General features: G+C 36.3%; 2 protein-coding genes across 2 annotated transcripts in view; one reads left to right on the top strand and one right to left on the bottom strand.

Moving 5' to 3' along the window:
* The first annotated feature begins 557 nt into the window (after positions 1–557).
* Positions 558–15,945, top strand: LOC112051628 (putative sodium-coupled neutral amino acid transporter 10). The gene is made up of 10 exons (XM_052885906.1): positions 558–772; positions 1,486–1,603; positions 2,661–2,817; positions 3,365–3,488; positions 4,570–4,691; positions 4,872–5,020; positions 7,369–7,505; positions 8,529–8,765; positions 9,845–10,004; positions 10,113–15,945. The coding sequence occupies exons 1-10, from the start codon at positions 689–691 to the stop codon at positions 11,546–11,548; spliced, it is 2,724 nt and encodes a 907-aa protein (XP_052741866.1). The 5' UTR covers positions 558–688; the 3' UTR covers positions 11,549–15,945.
* The window catches only part of LOC112051619 (protein ELYS), a 41,338-nt gene continuing 36,060 nt past the window's right edge, over positions 15,933–21,210 (bottom strand). Inside the window, exons 37-42 of the mRNA XM_052885905.1 lie at positions 20,719–20,864; positions 19,651–19,713; positions 18,926–19,006; positions 17,245–17,360; positions 16,714–16,829; positions 15,933–16,067 (exon numbers count right to left, since the gene is read on the bottom strand). Of these exons, the coding sequence (XP_052741865.1) occupies positions 16,731–16,829; positions 17,245–17,360; positions 18,926–19,006; positions 19,651–19,713; positions 20,719–20,864 (505 nt within the window). The 3' untranslated portion in view covers positions 15,933–16,067; positions 16,714–16,730. The remainder of the gene's footprint in view (positions 16,068–16,713; positions 16,830–17,244; positions 17,361–18,925; positions 19,007–19,650; positions 19,714–20,718; positions 20,865–21,210) is intronic.

Below are 21,210 nucleotides of genomic sequence, written 5' to 3'. Positions count from 1 at the left end.
ATAATAATAAACAGTAAAACTAATGATTAAAACACAATGTTCTGCTGCAACGAGAGGCTAACTCTGCTTAATCTACGTAACTGCATCTGATGTTCATACCATACGGCCTCATTCTTGGTATAAATCTGAAGTATTTTAGTAAAAGCCAAAAAAGACTTGCGATTTATCAGTTGCTGGCTCTTGGACTAGACTCCGCGCCACGAAAGAAGTCCCTGGTTAAAACCTGAACTAAAATTGACAGCGCCTTACACAAATGACAATAAGACCGCCATTACCAAATGGCAATGAGCGCCAAAAATTACTGTGTATTATTAAAGAGCGCCATTATCACAGAACACTAATTGCCATTGCCATTAAACATTCGCGCCGCCTCTACGGGACTTGTTTCGTGCCGCGGAGTATAAATCCCATCTCTACCATTTGTTTTGACAGCCGCGGCCGGGCTTTTGACATTTTGTTGTCTATGTAATCTGTTCTGATTATCTGTCTGTCCAGGTCTAAGCCAATGAGATTTCAACATTTTTTCTATCGTTTTTTGCTGACAGACTGTGACAGTGACATTGACATTCGTCTGTGTTCAAAACAAGGAGGTGGAAGTATGTCGCCTCATTTTTGTATCAGATTTATTTACAATACATAATTTACACGATAAAAGATATATAAAAGTTTGAAATTCAATAATTTAAACATGGGAACTACAGGACAGTCCATTACACTAGCTAACAGCATCATTGGAGTGGGTATATTAGCAATGCCCTTCTGTTTTCAACAAGTAAGTTTGTTTACGTTACTAAAAAACCTTTTGAGAGATTTCCTCTATAATATCGGCTACTGTTTTTATGAGAATAAGAGTAAAACGTATAGTTGAATGTTATTAAAGTAATTTTTTCCTGTAAAATGATATAAAAAAGTTTGAAGAGCGATCATGAATATCGTGAAACTACTGAAAAGTTGACGTGGTATTTTGACTGGTGTGTTTTTGTTTTACGTACCTACTTGAGATGAAGGTGATCGAGTATGATTGATATATAGATGATTAAAATTATTAATATCATAACTAATATTCTAAACACGAACGTTTGTATCGATGTTTGTTACTCTTTGACACCGCTAATACTGAAGCGATTTGACTGAAATTTGGAATGGAAATAGATTTTACTCAGAATTATCACATGGGCTACTTTTCATCCTGGAAAATCCTTGGTTCCCGCGGAATTTGTGAAAACTGAATTCCACGAAGTCTGCTAGTATAAAATTAAATTATTTAGATTTAAGTACCCAAATTATCTAATAATAAATTTTTGAGGTTATTGGTCCACAAAATGACTTTTTTCTCTTTTGAAATAATATGTTATTGTATGTCTTGGACCTACAGATAAAAGATCTTCTAAATTTTCATTTTTATTTTACTAAAAATAAAATCTGTATTAAGTAGTATTTATTGCCACTGGAACTGTTTATTTTTATTGATGGTACAATTTTTAGTGTGGAGTGTTGTTAGCTACATTAATATTGATCTCAATGGGTCTGGTGTCCAGACTGTGCTGTTATTTCCTATTGAAATCTGCAATCATTACCCGGAGGAGGAATTATGAGTTTCTTGGTAAGTTAAACTAATATAAAGTGTACAAATTCTTTTTAATGATTTGTTTTTCCTTGACAGGGATTTCACCTGGTGTTAAGTGACAATGTAATCTTTAAGAAGCTTATGTGGACGAAGTACAAGTTTATTCTACCCATAGCTCTGATGGTCTTTACGTACAATATGAAGTTCATATTGTAATGCTAAATTGCTTAATGATATGTTTTTGCCGGTAGGATGGTAACTAGCTACAGCTGATGCTTACCTTAAAACAATTATAAAGTGTGCCTTATTATATTTAAACTGTAATAAAAGGATTTATAATGTATTTCAGATAATAATGTGAGCGGCTATTTAAGAATGTTAATCCAAATTATCTGATATTATAATATGTAGCAAATGTCTAGAACTTGATAACAATTTTATTTAAAACATCAAGGTATATTTGGGAATTTCAATCTAAGGGCACCAAAGCTAACTCAAAGTAAGAAATTAAGAATGATTGTGCAATCTATGAAATGACAATATTTGTAATGTGTAATGACCCTTGAATTTTTGATCTCTGTTAAGAACCACCATTCAAAACTGAACCTACCTACTGTTCAGTAGATAATGCTGTGGTTTTACACAGAGAGGTTCACCAGTTTGAGCAAGTTTAGGATTTTATAACTCATAATTAACACTTCCTCAGTTATAGAGTAGTTAAATTGTGGAATAAATTGCCTGAGGATGTGGCAAAATCCCTGAATGTGTTTAAAAACCAGCTGGAATAAGAAGCACAATGATATAGGCGCATCAGTGAAAGCTGTTTAGCCCATAATATACTCAGATTATCCACCCTTTTGACGCGAGTATATTAAAGTGGGCGGATAATTGTGCCTCTGAGTATATTACAATAATAATAATATAATACCAGACCAGACCCAATAATAATAATAATTTATTAATTGGGTCTGGTCTGGTGGTAGGCATCAAGCCGTGGCTAGGTACCACCCTGCGGAGACGTACCACCAAGCAAATTTTTTTTATGAAAATTATTTTATAATAAAACATTAACTAATTATGTTTTGTTTTCCAGCATTCCACATATTTGGCCCAGCAGGCAAGATGGCCGTCGAGATGGGTATCATAGGTTTCCTCATGGGCACCTGCATAGCTTACTTCGTGGTGGTTGGAGATTTGGGCCCACAGATTATAGCTAAGATGCTGAATATAAATCAGAGTGATATATTGAGGTAAATGGTTTCACATTACTTGACTAACAGTGGAATTAATAGACATAGGGGCATCCCCAGGGGATCTTTTATCCAACATCCATGAATTCCATTGTAAATGTGTGGGATGAATTATGTTAGCAGGTATGAGAATGCCCTAATAATGAATAGAAAGACCCCAGAATATTAATTTATAATTATTACATACATGTAAAAAATATTTTAAATCTGTCTTACTATCATTTCAAAATAATTAATTGCATTTGCTCAAGTTATTTACACAATACTAAAACACAAACTTAAAAAAAAATATATCTGTCTGTTTGTCTGGGCAAATCTTTGGAAGTACTGAACTGATTTTAATGTGACTTTCCCTGTAAGATAGTGCAGTTTATTAATATGCATATACTATTATATATATAGAGCAACATACTTCTCATCCTAGATAAACCCTTAGTTTCCGCTGGATTTGTAAAAAACTGAATTTAATGCGGACGAAGTCGCGGGCTTCTGCTAATCATTTAATAATCCTCATTTCATCTTCTTCGTCATCATTTGTTTTTTCCAGGACGTCTATCATGGTGATAGTGTCTCTGGTATGCGTGCTGCCTTTGGGCCTGCTGCGAAACGTGGATAGCCTTAGCAACGTCAGCGCTGCTACCATCGCCTTCTACTTCTGTCTAGTCATAAAGGTACTGATAATGTATTGTTTATTGATGACTGAATACAACAGAATGCTCTAAATAGGTAAAGGGACTGGACTCGACACGAGAAGTTGTGGTATACCCACTACTAACAGTCTTATCGAACAAGTTGGAAGGCAAACAGGAATTTAAAAGGTAAAATGTCGGTCATATTTAAAACATATAACTGCGTGCTGCAGTGCGTGTCGATATTCTCAATGGCTTTGTCTTGTACAAGGTGATTGTTTAGGCGACGGGCCAGCTGTTCACAGCCGACTGGACGTCCCGCCTCGAGCTGTAGAAACCCTCGGGCGTGCTACAGTGCGTGCCAATATTCTCAATGGCTTTGTCTTGTACAAGGTGATAGCGGAGGCGACGGGCCAGCTATTCACAGCCGACTGGACGTCCCGCCTCGAGTTGTAGAAACCCTCGTGCGTGCTACAGTGCGTACCAATATTCTCAATGGCTTTGTCTTGTACAAGGTGATAGCGGAGGCGACGGGCCAGCTGTTCTCAGCCGACTGGACGTCCCGCCTCGAGTTATAGAAACCCTCGGGCGTGCTACAGTGCGTGCCAATATTCTCAATGGCTTTGTCTTGTACAAGATGATTGTTTAGGCGACGGGCCAGCTGTTCATAGCCGACTGGACGTCCCGCTTCGAGTTGTAGAAACCCTCGGGCGTGCTACAGTGCGTGCCAATATTCTCAATGGCTTTTTCTTGTACAAAGTGATAGTGGATGCGACGGGCCAGCTGTTCATAGCCGACTGGACGTCCCGCTTCGAGTTGTAGAAACCCTCGGGCGTGCTACAGTGCGTGCCAATATTCTCAATAGCTTTGTCTTGTACAAGGTGATACCGTATGCGACGGGCCAGCTGTTCATAACCGACTGGACGTCCCACTTCGAGTTGTAGAAACCCTCTGGCGTGCTATAGTGCGTGCCAATATTCTCAATGGCTTGTCTTGTACAAGGTGATAGCGGAGGCGACGGGCCAGCTGTTCACAGCCGACTGGACGTCCCGCCTCGAGTTGTGGAAACCCTCGGGCGTGCTATAGTGCGTGCCAATATTCTCAATGGCTTGTCTTGTACAAGGTGATAGCGGAGGCGACGGGCCAGCTGTTCACAGCCGACTGGACGTCCCGCCTCGAGTTGTGGAAACCCTCGGGCGTGCTGCAGTGCGTGCCAATATTCTCAATGGCTTTGTTTTGTCAGACGTGAGTTTATTTAATTTCCAATTCATAATATTTTAATTACTAATTTAACACCATGGCTACTAATTTAGATTATTTAATCAATAATAAAATATATTTCGAATCAATAAATTATTGCACTATAGAGAACATTTAAAAATATTAGGTACGTGTTTTAAAATGAAAAAAATCTTTTTATTACAGGCAATTATTTGAGATTTTTGAATCGTTACCATCGTTATCTCTGGAGAAGATGTGCGTAGTGACTAAGAACGCAATCAATATCTGCTCAGGAGTGTACTTCACGCTTGGCATATTTGGCTACATCGCGTTCGGGTCTCAGGAAATATCAGGTATGGTAGATATAACTTACAACAAAAATGAAACTACCTAATATGTCAGTCATCACAATATTGTATGTACATCATCATCATCATCATCATCATATCAGCCGATGGACGTCCACTGCAGGACATAGGCCTTTTGTAGGGACTTCCAAACATCACGATACTGAGCCATCTCCATCCAGCGAATCCCTGCGACTCGCTTGATGTCGTCAGTCCACCTGGTGGGGGGTCGGCCAACACTGCGCTTCCTAGTGCGGGGTCGCCATTCCAGCACTTTGGGACCCCAACGTCCATCGGCTCTTCGAACTATGTGCCCCGCCCATTGCCACTTCAGCTTCGCAACTCGTTGAGCTATGTCTGTGACTTTGGTTCTTCTGCGGATCTCCTCATTTCTGATTCGATCACGCAGAGATACTCCTAACATAGCTCGTTCCATCACTCATGTCATGCTGTATGTACATACTATTAAATAATATTGTATACTATACATGTATTTTACATATTTTAATCGATTTCTAACTTGACAAAACTATGAAAATTATATTGACTCCCAAGGTAAAACATAAATATTTTTTGCAAAAAAAACACTTTAATATCTGACATATTTTAGGCATCTATAACACCGCTATTTTGACATATTTTAGGCATCTATAACACCGCTATTTTATCAGTGCAACTACGTGGACTATGACGTCACAAATATCGAACACATTTTAATTGTTTGTTAACTTGTTAACGTAAAATGTTACGTCACTCAAAAAAAAATTTACAATTATTGAATTTCCCTTGATACACACTTTTTAATTACTAAAATTCACAATTTAAATTGCGTACACTAAAAAAATTGTTTTGAGTATGAATTCGTATACCAATAAAGGAATACAAGAAAAAAATCAGTTTTGTCTATCAAGTAAATTTAAAATTCTTAAATGACTATTAAAAATGACTTGAAAGACATAAAGAAGCTTTAGGCCTTGTTACCTTTATACCTATAAGTTACCTATATTTCTTGGCTGTTCTGTACTATATGTACAGGTGTTCATTGAAGATAAACATTGAATGAAACAAAAATGTCCTCTATTATGTCTTTAACAATGCAGAGCGAACACAAAATAAACATAAAAACATTTGTTTCTGTTTCACTCGGACGCGCATCGCACGGCGCTATTGTATGGCAACCTTGAACTAAATGTTGTATCTATGCACATTATTTATGATCTAGTCCTAATGACATACATGGCTTAATTTACATTTTATTGTAAGTAGATCTGTATGAGAAATGATCTTCAGCCATCTGTTTAATGGCTGAAAAGTGTTTTATATCAAACTAGCGGACGTCCGTGACCGTCGTCTGCGTGAAACCCTACCCTACACCCTACACTTTCCGTGCCATAACCTCTAACCTACCCCTACCCTACCCTATCCTAAGTATACTATGTCCGTCTCCTGGTTCTAATATCTACCTCTCCACCAATTTTCAACCAAATCGGTCCAGCTATAAATATTGTACCTACTTCTAACACGACTTTCTTTTTTATATCATCATCGTCATATCAGCCGATGAACGTCCACTACAGGACATAGGCCTTTTGTAGGGACTTCCAAACATCACGATACTGAGCCACCTGCATCCAGCTTTTTTATATATATATATAGATTTAATACATTAAAACCATATTGCGAGTTGGTTGCCAAAAATTTCCTGTTCAAACTCTTATTATTATTAACCATTATTAATTATTATCATTAATGATAGTTTGGCCAGGAGATTTATTTTGAGACAACTACTCAATTTTTTTTTTCCAAAACTACTTGCAATTCATTTTTCTTTTTCATCTATTAAACATATGGGTCAAGGTGGTTTCTAAGATGGATCTTAGAATATATGCATAAAAATTAATTCTTATTTCCTTGGTCACGACATTACGCATGAAAGACTTGACCGATTTCGTTAATTCTTTTTTGTGTTTGATGCTGTCGATGAGGCTGAGCGAATTTATTTGCACGACTAAACGGATTTAGATAAAACAACACAAAAATAGATTACAGTTCGTTAATGCATAAAGGCTTTTACTTACATAGTTCAATGGGAGATAAATCGCAATATGTAGACCAAAGATATTGAGGGGAAACAATATCTTTGGTCTACAACCTTTGGGGACCTGAAAACCGTGTTGTTTGTGTGTTCATTAGAGAATGGTGGTAATAATCAGTCGAAGTTTTCGACTGATTATTACCACCATTATCTAATATTACCTGACGTTTCAAACCTGAATTAAATTCTTATTAAAATAAATGAATTATGACTTTGACTTTTTATTGTTGGAAGTTAAAACAACTTGTTTGTCACTCAGGTAACATATTGATGAGCCTGAGCCCAACGATGGGCAGTGACGTCATAAAGCTGGGCTTCGTGATGTCCCTCGCGTTCAGTTTCCCGCTCATCATATTCCCGTGCCGCGCCAGCCTCTACTCCTTCCTCTACAGAAAGGTTTGTAGCTTGTGGGAAGTACTACAACCATCTACTTTATTGTACAGTACGCGCCAAACTCCGAGTCCGTTTTGATATTACAATACTTTGAAGTGAAGTGCGCAGCTAGTATTAGCTCTGCTGGGATAAGTTTTTGTTTTGCACTCGAAAAAAAATAGAATATTTGTATGCATATGTTATAGTGCATATATCTTTTATGTACATTTTTTATATTTACCATACTAGATGAAAGTCAAAGAAAATTAAATTTTTGTAAAAATATGTCCATTAGAAAAAGATTAATATAGATTGCTTGCTGAATGCAACTAACTGGGTGGCGTGGCGCAGTGGGTAGTGACCCTGCTTTCTGCATCCACGGCCGTGGGTTCGATTCCCACAACTGGAAAATATTCGTGTGATGAGCATGGGTTTTTTCCAGTGTCTGTGTGTATTTATACATTATATAAGTATTTATATGTAGTATATAAATATTTATATGTAGTATATAAATGTATATGAATATTATAATATCAACTATCTTAGTACCCATAACACAAGTTACTCTGTGTGCTTACTTTGGGGCTAGATAGTGATGTGTATTGTTTAAGTATATTTATTTTTTATTTATTTAACTGCGTGACAGACAGATCTGTAATGGAAATTGCTAAAAAAAGATCGCTAAAAATACGTATTTGCCTTTATAGATAACTTAGGTTCAGACCAATCTTTTTTTTTTAGAAATTCAGCATTTATTCTCAATAAAAGGAGGGAGGCGTACTTAAAACAGGCTGACTATAATGATTGGCATGATAACGTTTTTCTTCTATCAGCAATCTCATGTAAGTGTAACAAGTAATAAGTGATGATGCAATCTAAGATAGGTTAGGAGGAGGATGAAAATCCACACCCCTTTCGGTTTCTACACGACATCGTACCGGAACGCTAAATCGCTTGGCGGTACATCTTTGTCGGTAGGGACGTAACTCTAATTACCCACGCCCGAAGCCTCCCACCAGTCAAAATATATAATCACTTAATATTTAGGCGCATCCAAGCCACCACGACCACATGGTGAACCACTCCATCCCCGAGGGTCCGTTCCGTTTGCTGACGCTGGGCATCGTGGGCAGCGCGCTGTGCGTGAGCCTGGTGCTGCCCACCATCGAGCTGGTGCTGGGCTTGCTGGGCGCCACCGTGGGCGTGCTCATCTGTGTGGTATTCCCCGCTGCCGCCTTCCTTGACGTCACCTTCAAGAACACCAATGAGAGGCTGCTTGCTAAGGTGACTTCATTACAGGTTTTTTTTTAAAGAATATTTGCCACATCTTTTTAAATATGACCAATTTTCCCATTTCCCATTATTTATTTATTGAAACTATGAAACATTGATTCTATAGAGACAGTTGATCATGTACTTCGACAGAAAGAAACGTCCTATGCAATAATTGATCTGAGTTAACCCCTATATGGCGTGGCGCAGTGGGTGGTGACCCTGCTTTCTGTATCCACGGCCGTGGGTTCGATTCCCACAACTGGAAAATATTTGTGTGATGAGCATGGGTGTTTTCCAGTGTCTGTGTGTATTTATACATTATATAAGTATTTATATGTAGTATATAATTGTATATTAATATTATAATATCAACTATCTTAGCACCCATAACACAAACTACTCTGTATGCTTATTTTGGGGCTAGATAGTGATGTGTATTTGTTTATTTATTTATTTATTATTTATTATATGGCTCAATGTTGAGTACGAGTCTTGGCTCATGAGAGGGTTTAGGCTAATAGTACACCACGGTAATGCTGATTGGCAGACTTCACATGCGAAGAGAATTGAGAAAATGCAGGATGTTTTCCTTCACCGTTAGAGACACGTGATATTTAATTTCTTAAAATGCACATAACTGAAAAGTGGAGGTGCATGCTCCAGATCGGATTCGAACCCACACCCTCCGAATCGAAGGCAGATGTCATATCCACTGAGCTATTACGGCTCTTATAATAACCGAAAGTCTTCACACTAATGGAGTCTAAAATTCTAACGCTTGAGTATAATATTAGAAATAGAGAATCCAATTTAAGTCTGTCTGTGATTTCAAAATATGTAACTGTATTTACTCCAATACTATAATAGCTGTAATTATCATGTTAATACCAAAACACAATATTTTTTTAAAAGTTTTGTCTGTTTGTTTACGCTAATCTTTGAAACGGCTGAACCGATTTGAATATGACTTTCAGTAAAATAGAGGAGGTTATTGAGTGACCCTTACGCCACTTTTGGTTCCGTAAAAATCAATGGTTCTTATAAAAAACTGAAGTATTGAAAAAATAACCTTTTACTTTGCTCTCCAGTTTGTCGTAGTGATGGGCCTGATAATCCTAGTGCTGGGCACGTACGCGAACCTGCAGGCGGCGGAAAACTCGCGCGACAAATACGACGATAAGTACATCACTCAGGAACGTATCGACAAGATCGTGGAGGACTTCTTCCAGAAGAGAGAGAAGTCTGAAGGTAAAGTAATTCTTTTGGTAATGTAAATTCTTTTAACCCTTCTTAATATTCTTTTTAAGTAATAATAATACTTCGCTGTATAAATTGTTTCGTGTTTCTTTTTTTCAGAAATATTGGGCAAAATTGAAAAACCATTCCCAGTAAAAGATACCAATGAACTAGAAAAATCAGTCGTAAAAGACTCTGAAGTACAACCGCCAAATCCGGTGGCACCGGAATCCCAATCTAATGAGAAACTCCCTGTTATTTTCCCCGTACAAGAACAAAAGATCGATATATTACCAAAGGTTAATATTAAAGATTCAGTATTACACCCAAAGAACGTAATATCAAAAATGAACGGAGACAAACGAGTTAATGGTATAAGTAAAATTGAGATTGAAAACAAAATTGAAGAACCTGATAAGTTAGAACAACCTAAAGAAGAAAAGTCGCAAGCAAACCAACAAAAAATAGACATGATGAAACAGCAACAGTTGATAGAAACTATTAAACAACATGGTCAAGAGCAAAAAGAACTACTTAAGGAGCAAAAAGAAATTCTAGACGAACTACATAAAGCAAAGAAAGAAATGCAACAAAGTAAAAAAGAAATCGATAGTAGTGAAGCCAAAAAGATAGCTGTTGAAAGTATACAGAAAATTGCCAACGCAGCGATTCAGAGCTTAAGTGGCGTTTCAGATAAACCAGCAGATGTCAAAGCTGAAAAACATGATACTATAGATAATATTGCGAAAGAAGCCGTTAACAATATCAATCAAGAAACAAAGAAAACTTTAGATGCCATTCAACAAATTGAAAATGAAAAGAAAATGAATGAGCAACTTGAAAAAGAAAAGATTGTTAAAGAAGTTGTACCGGAAATAATTCAAAAGGAGAATGCTCCTCCGGTTATACAAAACTTAATAAATCACAAATCAGCATTTGAGCCTATGAAAGATAATGTTGATAAGTCAAATATAAAAGACCAGGGCGTTAATAAAGAAGCTATTGTTAATAATAAATTAGATGTAAACAATTTAGAACAAAAAACTAAAGAAGATTCTAAAAGCCAACTGAAGCCTGCGAATAACAAGCAGGATAACTTAGATCTAAAAGAACACTCACACTTACCGGATGAACCAAAATCGTATAGAGAAGGAGAGGATATGCAAAAAAATGCTGACTCAACACCAAATGATAGCAATAAACAAAATGTTGTTATAAAACCCGAGAATGGAGCATTAAATAAAAATGAACCAATTAAAACCAAAGACAATGGTGATATAAATTTTAAAGCTGATAACATATTGAGTAATATAGCAAATGGTAACGTAGTACCAAGACGAAAAAGAGAAGTTGAAGATTATATAGAAAAGAGTAGAATAAAACCTGAAAACAAGGAAATTTGTAAAAACGCAGTTAAGCCGGTTAAAGGAAAACCTGAAGAAGTATTATTACCAAATGTAAATTTAGGGGATGTAGAATTATCAAATTCCTTGCAAGGGATAGCGTTGCATCACATGAGATCTTTGAAAAGTATTCAAGAAGAAGAGAAAAGATAATATTAAATATCACGTAAGACTGCAATTTATTAAAATTAACTTAAAAACAAAAAAATTATAATGAGAAATACAACAGAAAAACTACTTTTGTGTAATTAATATAATATTTGATATGTAAATATTTTGTGAGGTGTTAACGGAACTAAGCATTTATTAATTTTAAGTGATATTCCGCTGTATTAAGATATATGGACAATCAAGGCTATTCATTCCAATAGTTCTTCATATTTTTTCATCACAGTAAAACTATGCAGTGCATATATTATAAAAATTCATATGGTTGTAGCTTGAAAGGAGATGGTCCATTTCAGGTTCACTCTTGTACCCCATATCATTAAAATTTAAAAAATACAAGGATTTTATTAAAATCTAAGTAAGTGAATAAATCTAACTAAATAAAAAGAAATATATAAAATTAAAACCCAAGTTTTTGAGTTATATCAAGATGGCGCCTATAAAGCCTATGACATGACAATTAACAGCAAACGTCAAATCGACTACTGCATTGAAAACGTCATCAATCCGCCATTATTACCCATATTAGTGTTGCATTTCCTGGGAGAGGATAAATATTATTTCGAAAGAAATAAAGTAAATTCGTAGATTTGTATAATCAAAATCAAAAAAAAATATATTTTCTTTTATTTCCGCCGGGGTACAAGGACTGATCCTGGGCTCCATACAATTTTGGACCATCTCCTTTGTTCCTAAAAAGATTGTCTAAATTTTCATTACTGGAATATTTGTTGCGAGAATTAAGTATGCAAACATTTTAATTATGTTCAAAATTAATTGCACCTAGTCCAGAAAGAGCTGACAGCCACATTTAGGTTAAAGTAAGTACAGGAAGCCTACGGGTCCATTAACATAAAACATCGTTGCAGCCACTGTATTTAGTATATCAACCATTATTGACTTAGATATATTATCTTTAAACAAAAAGAAATTAAAAGTGTGTGGAATAGATAATAAACATTGGTTTTAGTAATAAGTTATTTAATAAACTGATGTCTGTGATCTCTAATATTAGCCGGAATCATTGTAATAAACGCTAATGGCTAAAATACTAGGTCAATACACAAACACAGGACTTAGTCCTTTTTAAAAGTCAATTAAAAATCTTTTTCTTTTTTGATAATACTTCCTCTGAACTAAAGTTTTTACAACATGAATTTTTGAATTCATGTCTGTTATCCTAAATGAAAAAATTTGGCAGGGGAAAATGGTGCAATTTTTTCGAGTTGCTAATTCATGTCCCGTCATTGTGATCGTATTTTTGGTAGTAGTGTGCGCGCGACTGGCAGCGTATAGTGGTAGTGCCAGCGGTAGTGATCTCTTTTACCCGCCAAGAGATAGATAGAGATAGACCACAAGATGGCGGCACTTTTGATTAGTTCCGATTTTGGCCACGCGCAAACTTATTGTGCGTGGCCAAATATATTTTAGTGCTCTAGTATATATCATAAATACTAGAGCACTAAAATTATTTCAAGAAAATATAAGGAAATATATTAAAGGAGATCATTCATTTTGGGCCCTTTTTAAAAGTGCCGGCCAATGAAAAAAAATGGCACGAATCGTTAGAACTAGCCATTTGAAGTAATAGCTAATGTGGCATAAAAGTTGTAGGAGGGCTCTGACTCAAGTTATACAGGTTCGACGATTCGTTATTTCCATACATTTTGACGATTTTCAAAAGTGCCCGCCTAGAAAAAAAACTGGTACGTATCATAAGAACTACCCATTTGGAACAATAGTTAGTATGGCACAAATGTTGTAGGAGTGCTCTGAACCAAGTTATACAGGTTCGATGACTCGTCACTTCTATACATTTTACTGAGTTTTGTAAGTGCCCACCAACAAAATAAATGATACGTATCATTAGAACTAGCCATATGCAGCATTATTTACTATGCCATAAACATTGTAATGTAGCTCTGTGTCAAGTTATACAGTTCCGATGGTTCGTCAAATCCATATATCTTATTGAATATTTAAAGTGCCGTTTTTAAAAAATATGGTACTTATCGTTAGTACTGTCCATTTGGAGCAATATTTAGTATTGCACAAATGATGCAGGATTGCTCTGAACCAAGTTATACAGGTTCGATGTCTCGTCACTTCTATGTATTTTATTGAATTTTGATAACTAGCAATTTCCAGATATAATGGCATAAATGTTGTAGTATACCTCCGAATCAAGATATACTGTTTCGATGATTAATCAAATCCATATATTTTATGGATTTTTTAAAATACCGTTCACCAAAAACATACATATCGTTAAAACTAGACATTAGAAGCAATATATAGTAGGACGTTGCACACGGTTCAGAATAATCCGATTTCTGAACAAAGTTATATAAGTTTCATGAATCGTAATTTTTATACATTGATTTCCGAGAAGTTTTCGTCCGAAGAGTTGGAAAACATAAAACAATAATAAAATATAGAATTAATGATACTCATTTTTTGTGCCACATGCAATTCCACATTATTGTGCAAATGCATTTAAAAATTGTTATGTTATTGTGGATTTTGGGTAGAGTGAAATAAAAATATTTTTTTAAGTTCTTTCAAGTAATGGTATTTTTGGTTTACTAACATGGATAACAAATAATGATGAAACATAAACACTATGATGACATTTATTTCATATTATTAGTTCGAGCCGTGTATTCATCATTATTATTTTGTTTTTCACCTATACAGATATCAACAAAAACAAAGTGACGAATAACTCGTCACTTTGTTTGTTGTTGACGTCGAACACAGATAACTTGGATCAGAGCAATCTTACAATGTTTCTGTCAATCCTACCTATTAGTTATATTGCTCAAATCGGTAAAATGTATATAAATTACGAATCATCGAACTTGTATAAAATTGCTCAGAGCAGGCCTACAGTATTTGTACAATACTAACTATTACTCCCAGTTCCTATTACAGTCAGTTCTAATGATCTGTACAATTTTTTATGGCTGGCACTCAATATTTAATGAAATTCATGGATATGACAAATAGTCACACTTGTATAACTTGTCTCACAGTATTTCCACAAAGTGTCTGCTACACTAAAAAACTAAATATTGTTCTAAATGACCAGTTAAAATGATACCTATAAGAATTTTATTGGCAGGCAACTTCTAAATCAATAAACTGATGTAACGGGCCATGAAAACTGTATAACTTGGTTCAGAGCAATTCTACAATATTCGTGTTCTAATAACTATTGCCACAAATGACCAGTTATAACGATACGTTTCATTAATATTTTTGGTGGGCACAAAACTCAATTAAATGCATAGAAGTGACGAGGCATCGTATCTTTATAACTTGGTTCAGACCAAAACTACACCATGTGTGTCATACTAAATATTGCTCCAAATGGGCAGTTCTAACGATAAGTACCATATTTTTGTAAAACGGCACTTTAAAAAATCAATAAGATGTATGGATTTAACGAATTGTCGAAATTGTATAACTTGACACAGAGCTACATTACAATGTTTATGCGATAGTAACTATTGCTGCAAATAGCTAGTTATAACGATACGTATCATTTATTTTGTTGGTTGGCACTTACAAAACTCAGTAAAATGTATAGAAGTGACGAGTAACCGAACCTGTATAACTTGGTTCAGATCACTCCTACATCATTTGTGCCGTAGTAACTATTGCTCCAAATAGGTAGTTCTAATGATACGTACCAGATTTTTTTCTTGGCGGGCACTTTTGAAAATCGACAAAATGTATGGAAATAACGAATCTTCGAACCTGTATAACTTGGTTCAGAGCCCTCCTACAACTTTCATGCCATATTAGCTATTACTCCCAATGGCTAGCTCTAACGATTTGTGCCATTTTTTTTTTGTTGGCCGGCACTTTCAAAAAGAGCCCAAAAATGTATGGAGCGTGAATGATCTCCTTTAGTATCAATATAATGTGATGTTAAATTGAAAGTATATCATAGTCAAATTAGGACGTTTCAATGACTTATTTAGTATCATTATATTCTGATGTTAAATTGAAAGTATGTGATAAGTCATATTAATGTATGTCATAGTCATATAAAGACATTTCAATGTGGCTATGACAACATTTATCATGTATGTTGTACTTCCGATACAAAATAATGAACTCTGCTTGTATCGTCATATCATGTTTCTAATTTATTTTACTTATCTGTGTATATTTTATTTACGAGTATAATAGTATTTATACAAATGATAATTATCATCTGTTCATTACTATAATTAATAATTTAATTAATAGATATGATGTAAAATTTACTAAAATGTTTTAGGAAGTAAATTATTGTGATGTATTATATTATGTATTAAATAAATGTGTAACTATTAATAATAATTTAAATAAAAAACCGTTTGTAACTCTTATACTTATTATTATTTATTCTTTTGTAAATGCAACACAACGATATTTGATTAGTAGAAAAAAAAATGGAAATTAAATAAACAAAATTAGTAGAAGTGGTTTCTTGATATCAGCACATGGATTTCTGAAACAATAATATTCAATTACTAAGGTGACTAAGGTGACACCTTCTGATATGTGTCAAATAGTCATAAGGCGGATTTTCATTTGTCTGAAGTGTCGTGTTGTGACGCATCAGAACAGAATCGGTTTCATACATTTTGTATGTGACGCATCAGAAGCCATCACATGTCAGAACACATAAGTGTAAACGTTAACATACAAAATATATGATACCGATTCTGTTCTGATGTGTCACGACACGACACATCAGACAAATGTAAATCCGCCTTAAACTATTAAAGTATTAATTAATCTTTACTGTAGATGAGTAGATATGTAATTTAAATCTTTACTGTAGAGTGCGCGCAAGATAAGTCTGCGCGCGACTGGCGGCCAAGTTATGTTACCAACGTTAGTGATCTTTTACCCGCCAGGAGATACATAGAGATAGACGGCAAGATGGCGGTACTTTTGATTAGTTTCGATTTTGGCCACACGCAATCTTGCGCGCACTATAAATTCAATGTCAAATGAAACTTTTTTTTCTGGGATGAACAGGCAAAGATCGTTGACCATACAGCCTGTTCATTCATGACAAATGGGACTTTTTGGAAATAATTTTGCTTTCCATCTGATATACATAAGCATATTTAATGTTCTACCCTAACCTGTTCGTCATACGGCTCTATTTCTGGCTGGCATTGGAGGCGCGACGCCTGCGTCTGCCTGGAGTGCCCGGGGTCGCCGGGGCCTCCGCCTCCGAAGTCGGGGAGCCTTGCTGGCTCTGCGAAAGAACATTTTTGTATGTTATCTTCTTGCTATCTGTAAAGCCCAATGGACATTACCTCTGCCTCCGATTCTGGTTTCGTACTGAATTCCTCCTCAAATGCTCGCACGTTGGTACGCACCTTGTGGACGCAACGGTCGCGCGTAACACGCGCGATAGAATTCGCCCTTTCTGTACTGAGCCTTAGAGCCGCCGCTGACTTACAACTTTTAGTTGGCCGACTATATCGGCCGAGTGTAAAACAGGTATAGCGTTGTATGCGCGGTACTTAGACCATTAATAACGGTCTAAGGCGCGGTGCCATACAACGCTATACCGGTTTTACACTCGGCTGATATAGTCGGCCAACTAAAAGTTGTAAGTTAGCGGGGGCTCTTAGTTTGTTCATCGCGCTTGACATGTTTCCGCTCACCTTGATCTCAGTGGAAGGTCGCCTGCTCTTGGGCGTGAGCAGCGCCTCGCAGGCACGCGTGAAGGACGCGCGGCGCCCGCGCGCCGGGCTCGCCGGGGACGCCGTCCCTGCGGCTGCTGGTACAAATTCATTTATCTATACTAATACTAATATTATAAAGAAAGAATTGTTTATTTGTTTGCATTGAAACTACTGAACCCAGTGGCGGATTAAAGGTCCAGAGCGCCCTACGCAATCACTTTATCAGCACCCCTGTACCGGCCATAAATGGCCATCATAATACTATAAAGGAGATGGTCCATTTCAGGTCCACTCTTGTACCCCGTACCATTACAATTTAAAAAATACAAGGATCTTATTAAAATTTATTAAAGTCTATAAATGTAACTAAATAAAAAGAAATAAATAAAAATAAAACCCAAGTTTTTGAGTTATATTAAGATGGCGCCCTTAGAGCAAGGGGGATGATGACTAGGTTTGAATATATCGATTCTAATGATACATTCAAGTAAATAAGGTCAATGTTAACTAATTTATACATAAAAAGCAAATATTGTCTGGATATTTGCAAAATAAATAAGATTATAAAATTTCAAAATCCATTAATTTTTTTTTATCGTAATTAGATGAAAATTCTATATATCTGGAAGCTAAAACTGTATTAGCTTCCTTACATTAAATGTGACATTTTTCAATAAATAAACTATAAACATAAACGCACAAATAACAAAGATATTAGTAATTTTGTATGAACGCCCATACAAACCTAACGACGTCACAAAATCGTGCCATTTTGTATGGAGCGTTTTTCAGGGATCCGCGGCAGCGCCACAAATCGAACCCTTTAAATCCCTGTAGCTCCGAAAGTAATGATCGCAGATACCCTGTTACTTTTACAATATTGCTTTGCTATTAGTATACTCTTAATTTATATACAATTTAAAAAACTGTCATCATCCCTACTATCACATGACAATTGACAGCAAACGGCAAATTGATTACTGCATTGAAAACGTCATCAATCCGCCATTATTACCCTTTCTTGGGAGATAATGAATATATAATATATAATAATAATGAATTATTTCGAAAGAATTAAAGTAAATTCGTAAATTTGTATAATCAAAAATAGTTTGAAAAAATATTTTCTTTTATTTCCGCTAGGGTACTGAACCTGAGATCCATACAATTTTGGACCATCTTATTTAACTAGTTGTTTTTGCAATTACGATAGACTTAAGTAGACCAGGACCCTGGTACTTACGCTAATGCGCGAATATAATATGACGTTATGACTGTGAATAAATCAAGAGGGACGACAGAACAAACATCGAAACTAATGATTCCTCTCTGCTCTGGGAAATAGCCCTTTATGTGTGTTGACAGATGATGGTGTGTTATAAATATATCACTAGAGTTTTAGATTAAAGATCGGCATTTAGTTCTTAATCGTCGATATGTTATTTTCTTTATTTATTTAAAAACTCTGAGCTCGCGCGCCCCTTGTAACTACACGCCCCTAAGCCCGTGCCTAGTTTGCCTTACGGATAATCCGCCTCTGACTGAACCTATTTGAAAAAATTGTTGGGAAGCTTACACTATCCGAGAGCGTGTCACGGGAACGGACACTATGCGAGTGAAACCGCTGGGCGTGGATTAGTGTATTATAAAAATAACTTACCAATATCGACGGACATCCTGCGGGTAGCTCTGGCGGGTTTCGGCGAAGCTTTCGTCTCGGATGCCGAACGCGCGGTACGAGCTATTAACATTTGCAAAAAGAAATTAGAATTAATACATAATCATAAAACTATTTCTTTCTGGAGCAATGATTTTTAAATCTCGACCCGTCTTGGCTGGTAGGAGGCTTCGGCCGTGGCTAGTTATCACCCTACCGACAAAGACGTATCGCCAAGCGATTTATTATTATTGTTAGCGCTATTGTTGTACGCTCAAATTGAAATGTATTGTATCTGTAGTCTGTAAGTTTCTGTAAGAGAGCCGTGATAGCCCAGTGGATATGACCTCTGCTTCCGATTCCGGAGGGTGAGGGTTCAAATCCGGTCCGGGGCATGCACCTTCAACTTTTCAGTTGTGTGCATTTTAAGAAATTAAATATCACGTGTCTCAAACGGTGAAGGAAAACATCGTGAGGAACCCTGCATACCAGAGAATTTTCTTAATGCTCTACGTGTGTGAAGTCTGCCAATCCACATTGGGCCAGCGTGGTGGACTATTTTCCTAACCCCTCTCATTCTGAGAGGAGACTCGAGCCGAATGTGGGTTGATAATGCTGATGAAGTTTCACATAAGTGAATTCTTTGTGAAATAATAAGTATTTTTAAACCCAAACCATATTGGGTTTGGGTTTAAAAATACTTATTATTACAAAAACTAGTAACTTACCTTTTGGTTTAACTGGGGTGGTAGAGTCCGGAGATGGTCGCGATTCATCGGTTCCGACTGAACCTAGTGAGTTAAAGCATTATGCGGGTATTAATAGAAGCAGTTAAAAAGCTCGCGTATGTGATACTTTACTATTACAAATAACCCTGGCTGAGTTTGTGGTGGGTTTATGTTCTTCGCGGAACAAGGCCCTTTGGAACCCGTAACTTTAATTTAATCGCCCTTATTGACAGCCGTGGCGCAGTGGTATGCGCGGTGGATTTACAAAACGGAGGTCCTGGGTTCGATCCCCGGCTGGGCAGATTGAGATTTTCTTAATTGGTCCAGGTCTGGCTGGTTGGAGGCTTCGGCCGTGGCTAGTTACCACCCTACCGGCAATGACATACCGCCAAGCGATTTAGCGTTTCGGTACGATGCCGTGTAGAAACCGAAAGGTGTGTGGATTTTCATCATCCTCCTTACTAGTTAGCTCGCTTCCATCTAAGACTACATCATCACTTACCATCAGGTGAGATTGCAGTCAAGGGCTAACTTGTAAACAATAAAAAAAAACCATAACATAACCTGACGTTTTAAAAGTGCTTGTAAAGTAAGTCTACTTGAAATAAACGATTTTTGACTTTTTTTTGACTATACACTTTAAATCGTAGTAATTTAAAAATGACCATTTCAAAGAGTCATAAGGTAAGTTGGGTCATATAAAATTGAATATAAACAATATTAATTTCGTATAGTATTTGGTCAAAGGTTTGAAATATACCAATTTCATTTAAAAATAGAAAAAGATTATTTTAGAAATTATTGTTGTATGAGAGCTTCTTAGCACCTTCCCGAGACGGACGGACGGACAGTCAAATCTTACTAATAGGGTCCTTTTTACCCTTTGGGTATAAAACAATATTCTTGTAAGCTTGTTTAAAAAAAACATTAATACACAAATCTCAAAATTCGTTAAAAAAGAATCCACGCATTAATTTATCATTTTAGTCATATTAATAACTTAAACTCACAAATATTTTTTTTTTCAGTTCGTCATATTTTTAAGGATAATTAAAATGTTCATGTCACCTTCATCAATAGCGGAGTGCGCCGAGGGGGACACATCGTCCTCTTCCGCTTCTGAGCGAGAGGTGGCGCTGGCGCGGCGGCGCGGGGTGCGCGGGGTGGGGTGCTCCACTAGGGACTCCAGCATTTTCTTCTGCTGTCTTGATAATCTGCAAGGAATGTGTTTTTGACAAGTTGGGGGCTATTAATTACGTCAAGCGAATTTCATGTTTTTTATTAAAACCGCAACGTCCAAGATGCTTTATTACATAAGACAAATTGTTGAATCGAAATTGTGGCGGAATCGATAATGTTGCTCTTTCGTTGCGGTGTGTAACAAACGTTTCTCAGTTAAATATATTTTTGAAATGTGTTATTATTATCACATCTATTTTATACTAGCGCACCCGGTCAAGCTTCGCTTTGAGTTATGTACACTTCCTCCCTATTCCTACCCTACAGTAAATAATTAAGAATCATCCAATCATTAAGTAGCATTAGCTAGTTAATAAATTC

This window comes from Bicyclus anynana, chromosome 15 (assembly GCF_947172395.1).
Source record: "Bicyclus anynana chromosome 15, ilBicAnyn1.1, whole genome shotgun sequence".
NCBI lineage: Eukaryota > Metazoa > Arthropoda > Insecta > Lepidoptera > Nymphalidae > Bicyclus > Bicyclus anynana.
Note: the sequence above shows the minus strand (reverse complement) of the source record. Positions and strands in the feature narration are given on the sequence as shown.

What these genes read in the sequence shown, in the direction of transcription:
- LOC112051628 (XM_052885906.1), top strand. Translation starts at nt 689, where the DNA reads ATGGGAACTACAGGACAGTCCATTACACTAGCTAACAGCATCATTGGA. An exon ending in ACTTCTGTCTAGTCATAAAG is followed by an intron (nt 3,489 to 4,569) that starts GTACTGATAATG and finishes GTCTTGTACAAG; the next exon opens with GTGATAGCGGAGGCGACGGG. An exon ending in ATGAGAGGCTGCTTGCTAAG is followed by an intron (nt 8,766 to 9,844) that starts GTGACTTCATTA and finishes TTTGCTCTCCAG; the next exon opens with TTTGTCGTAGTGATGGGCCT.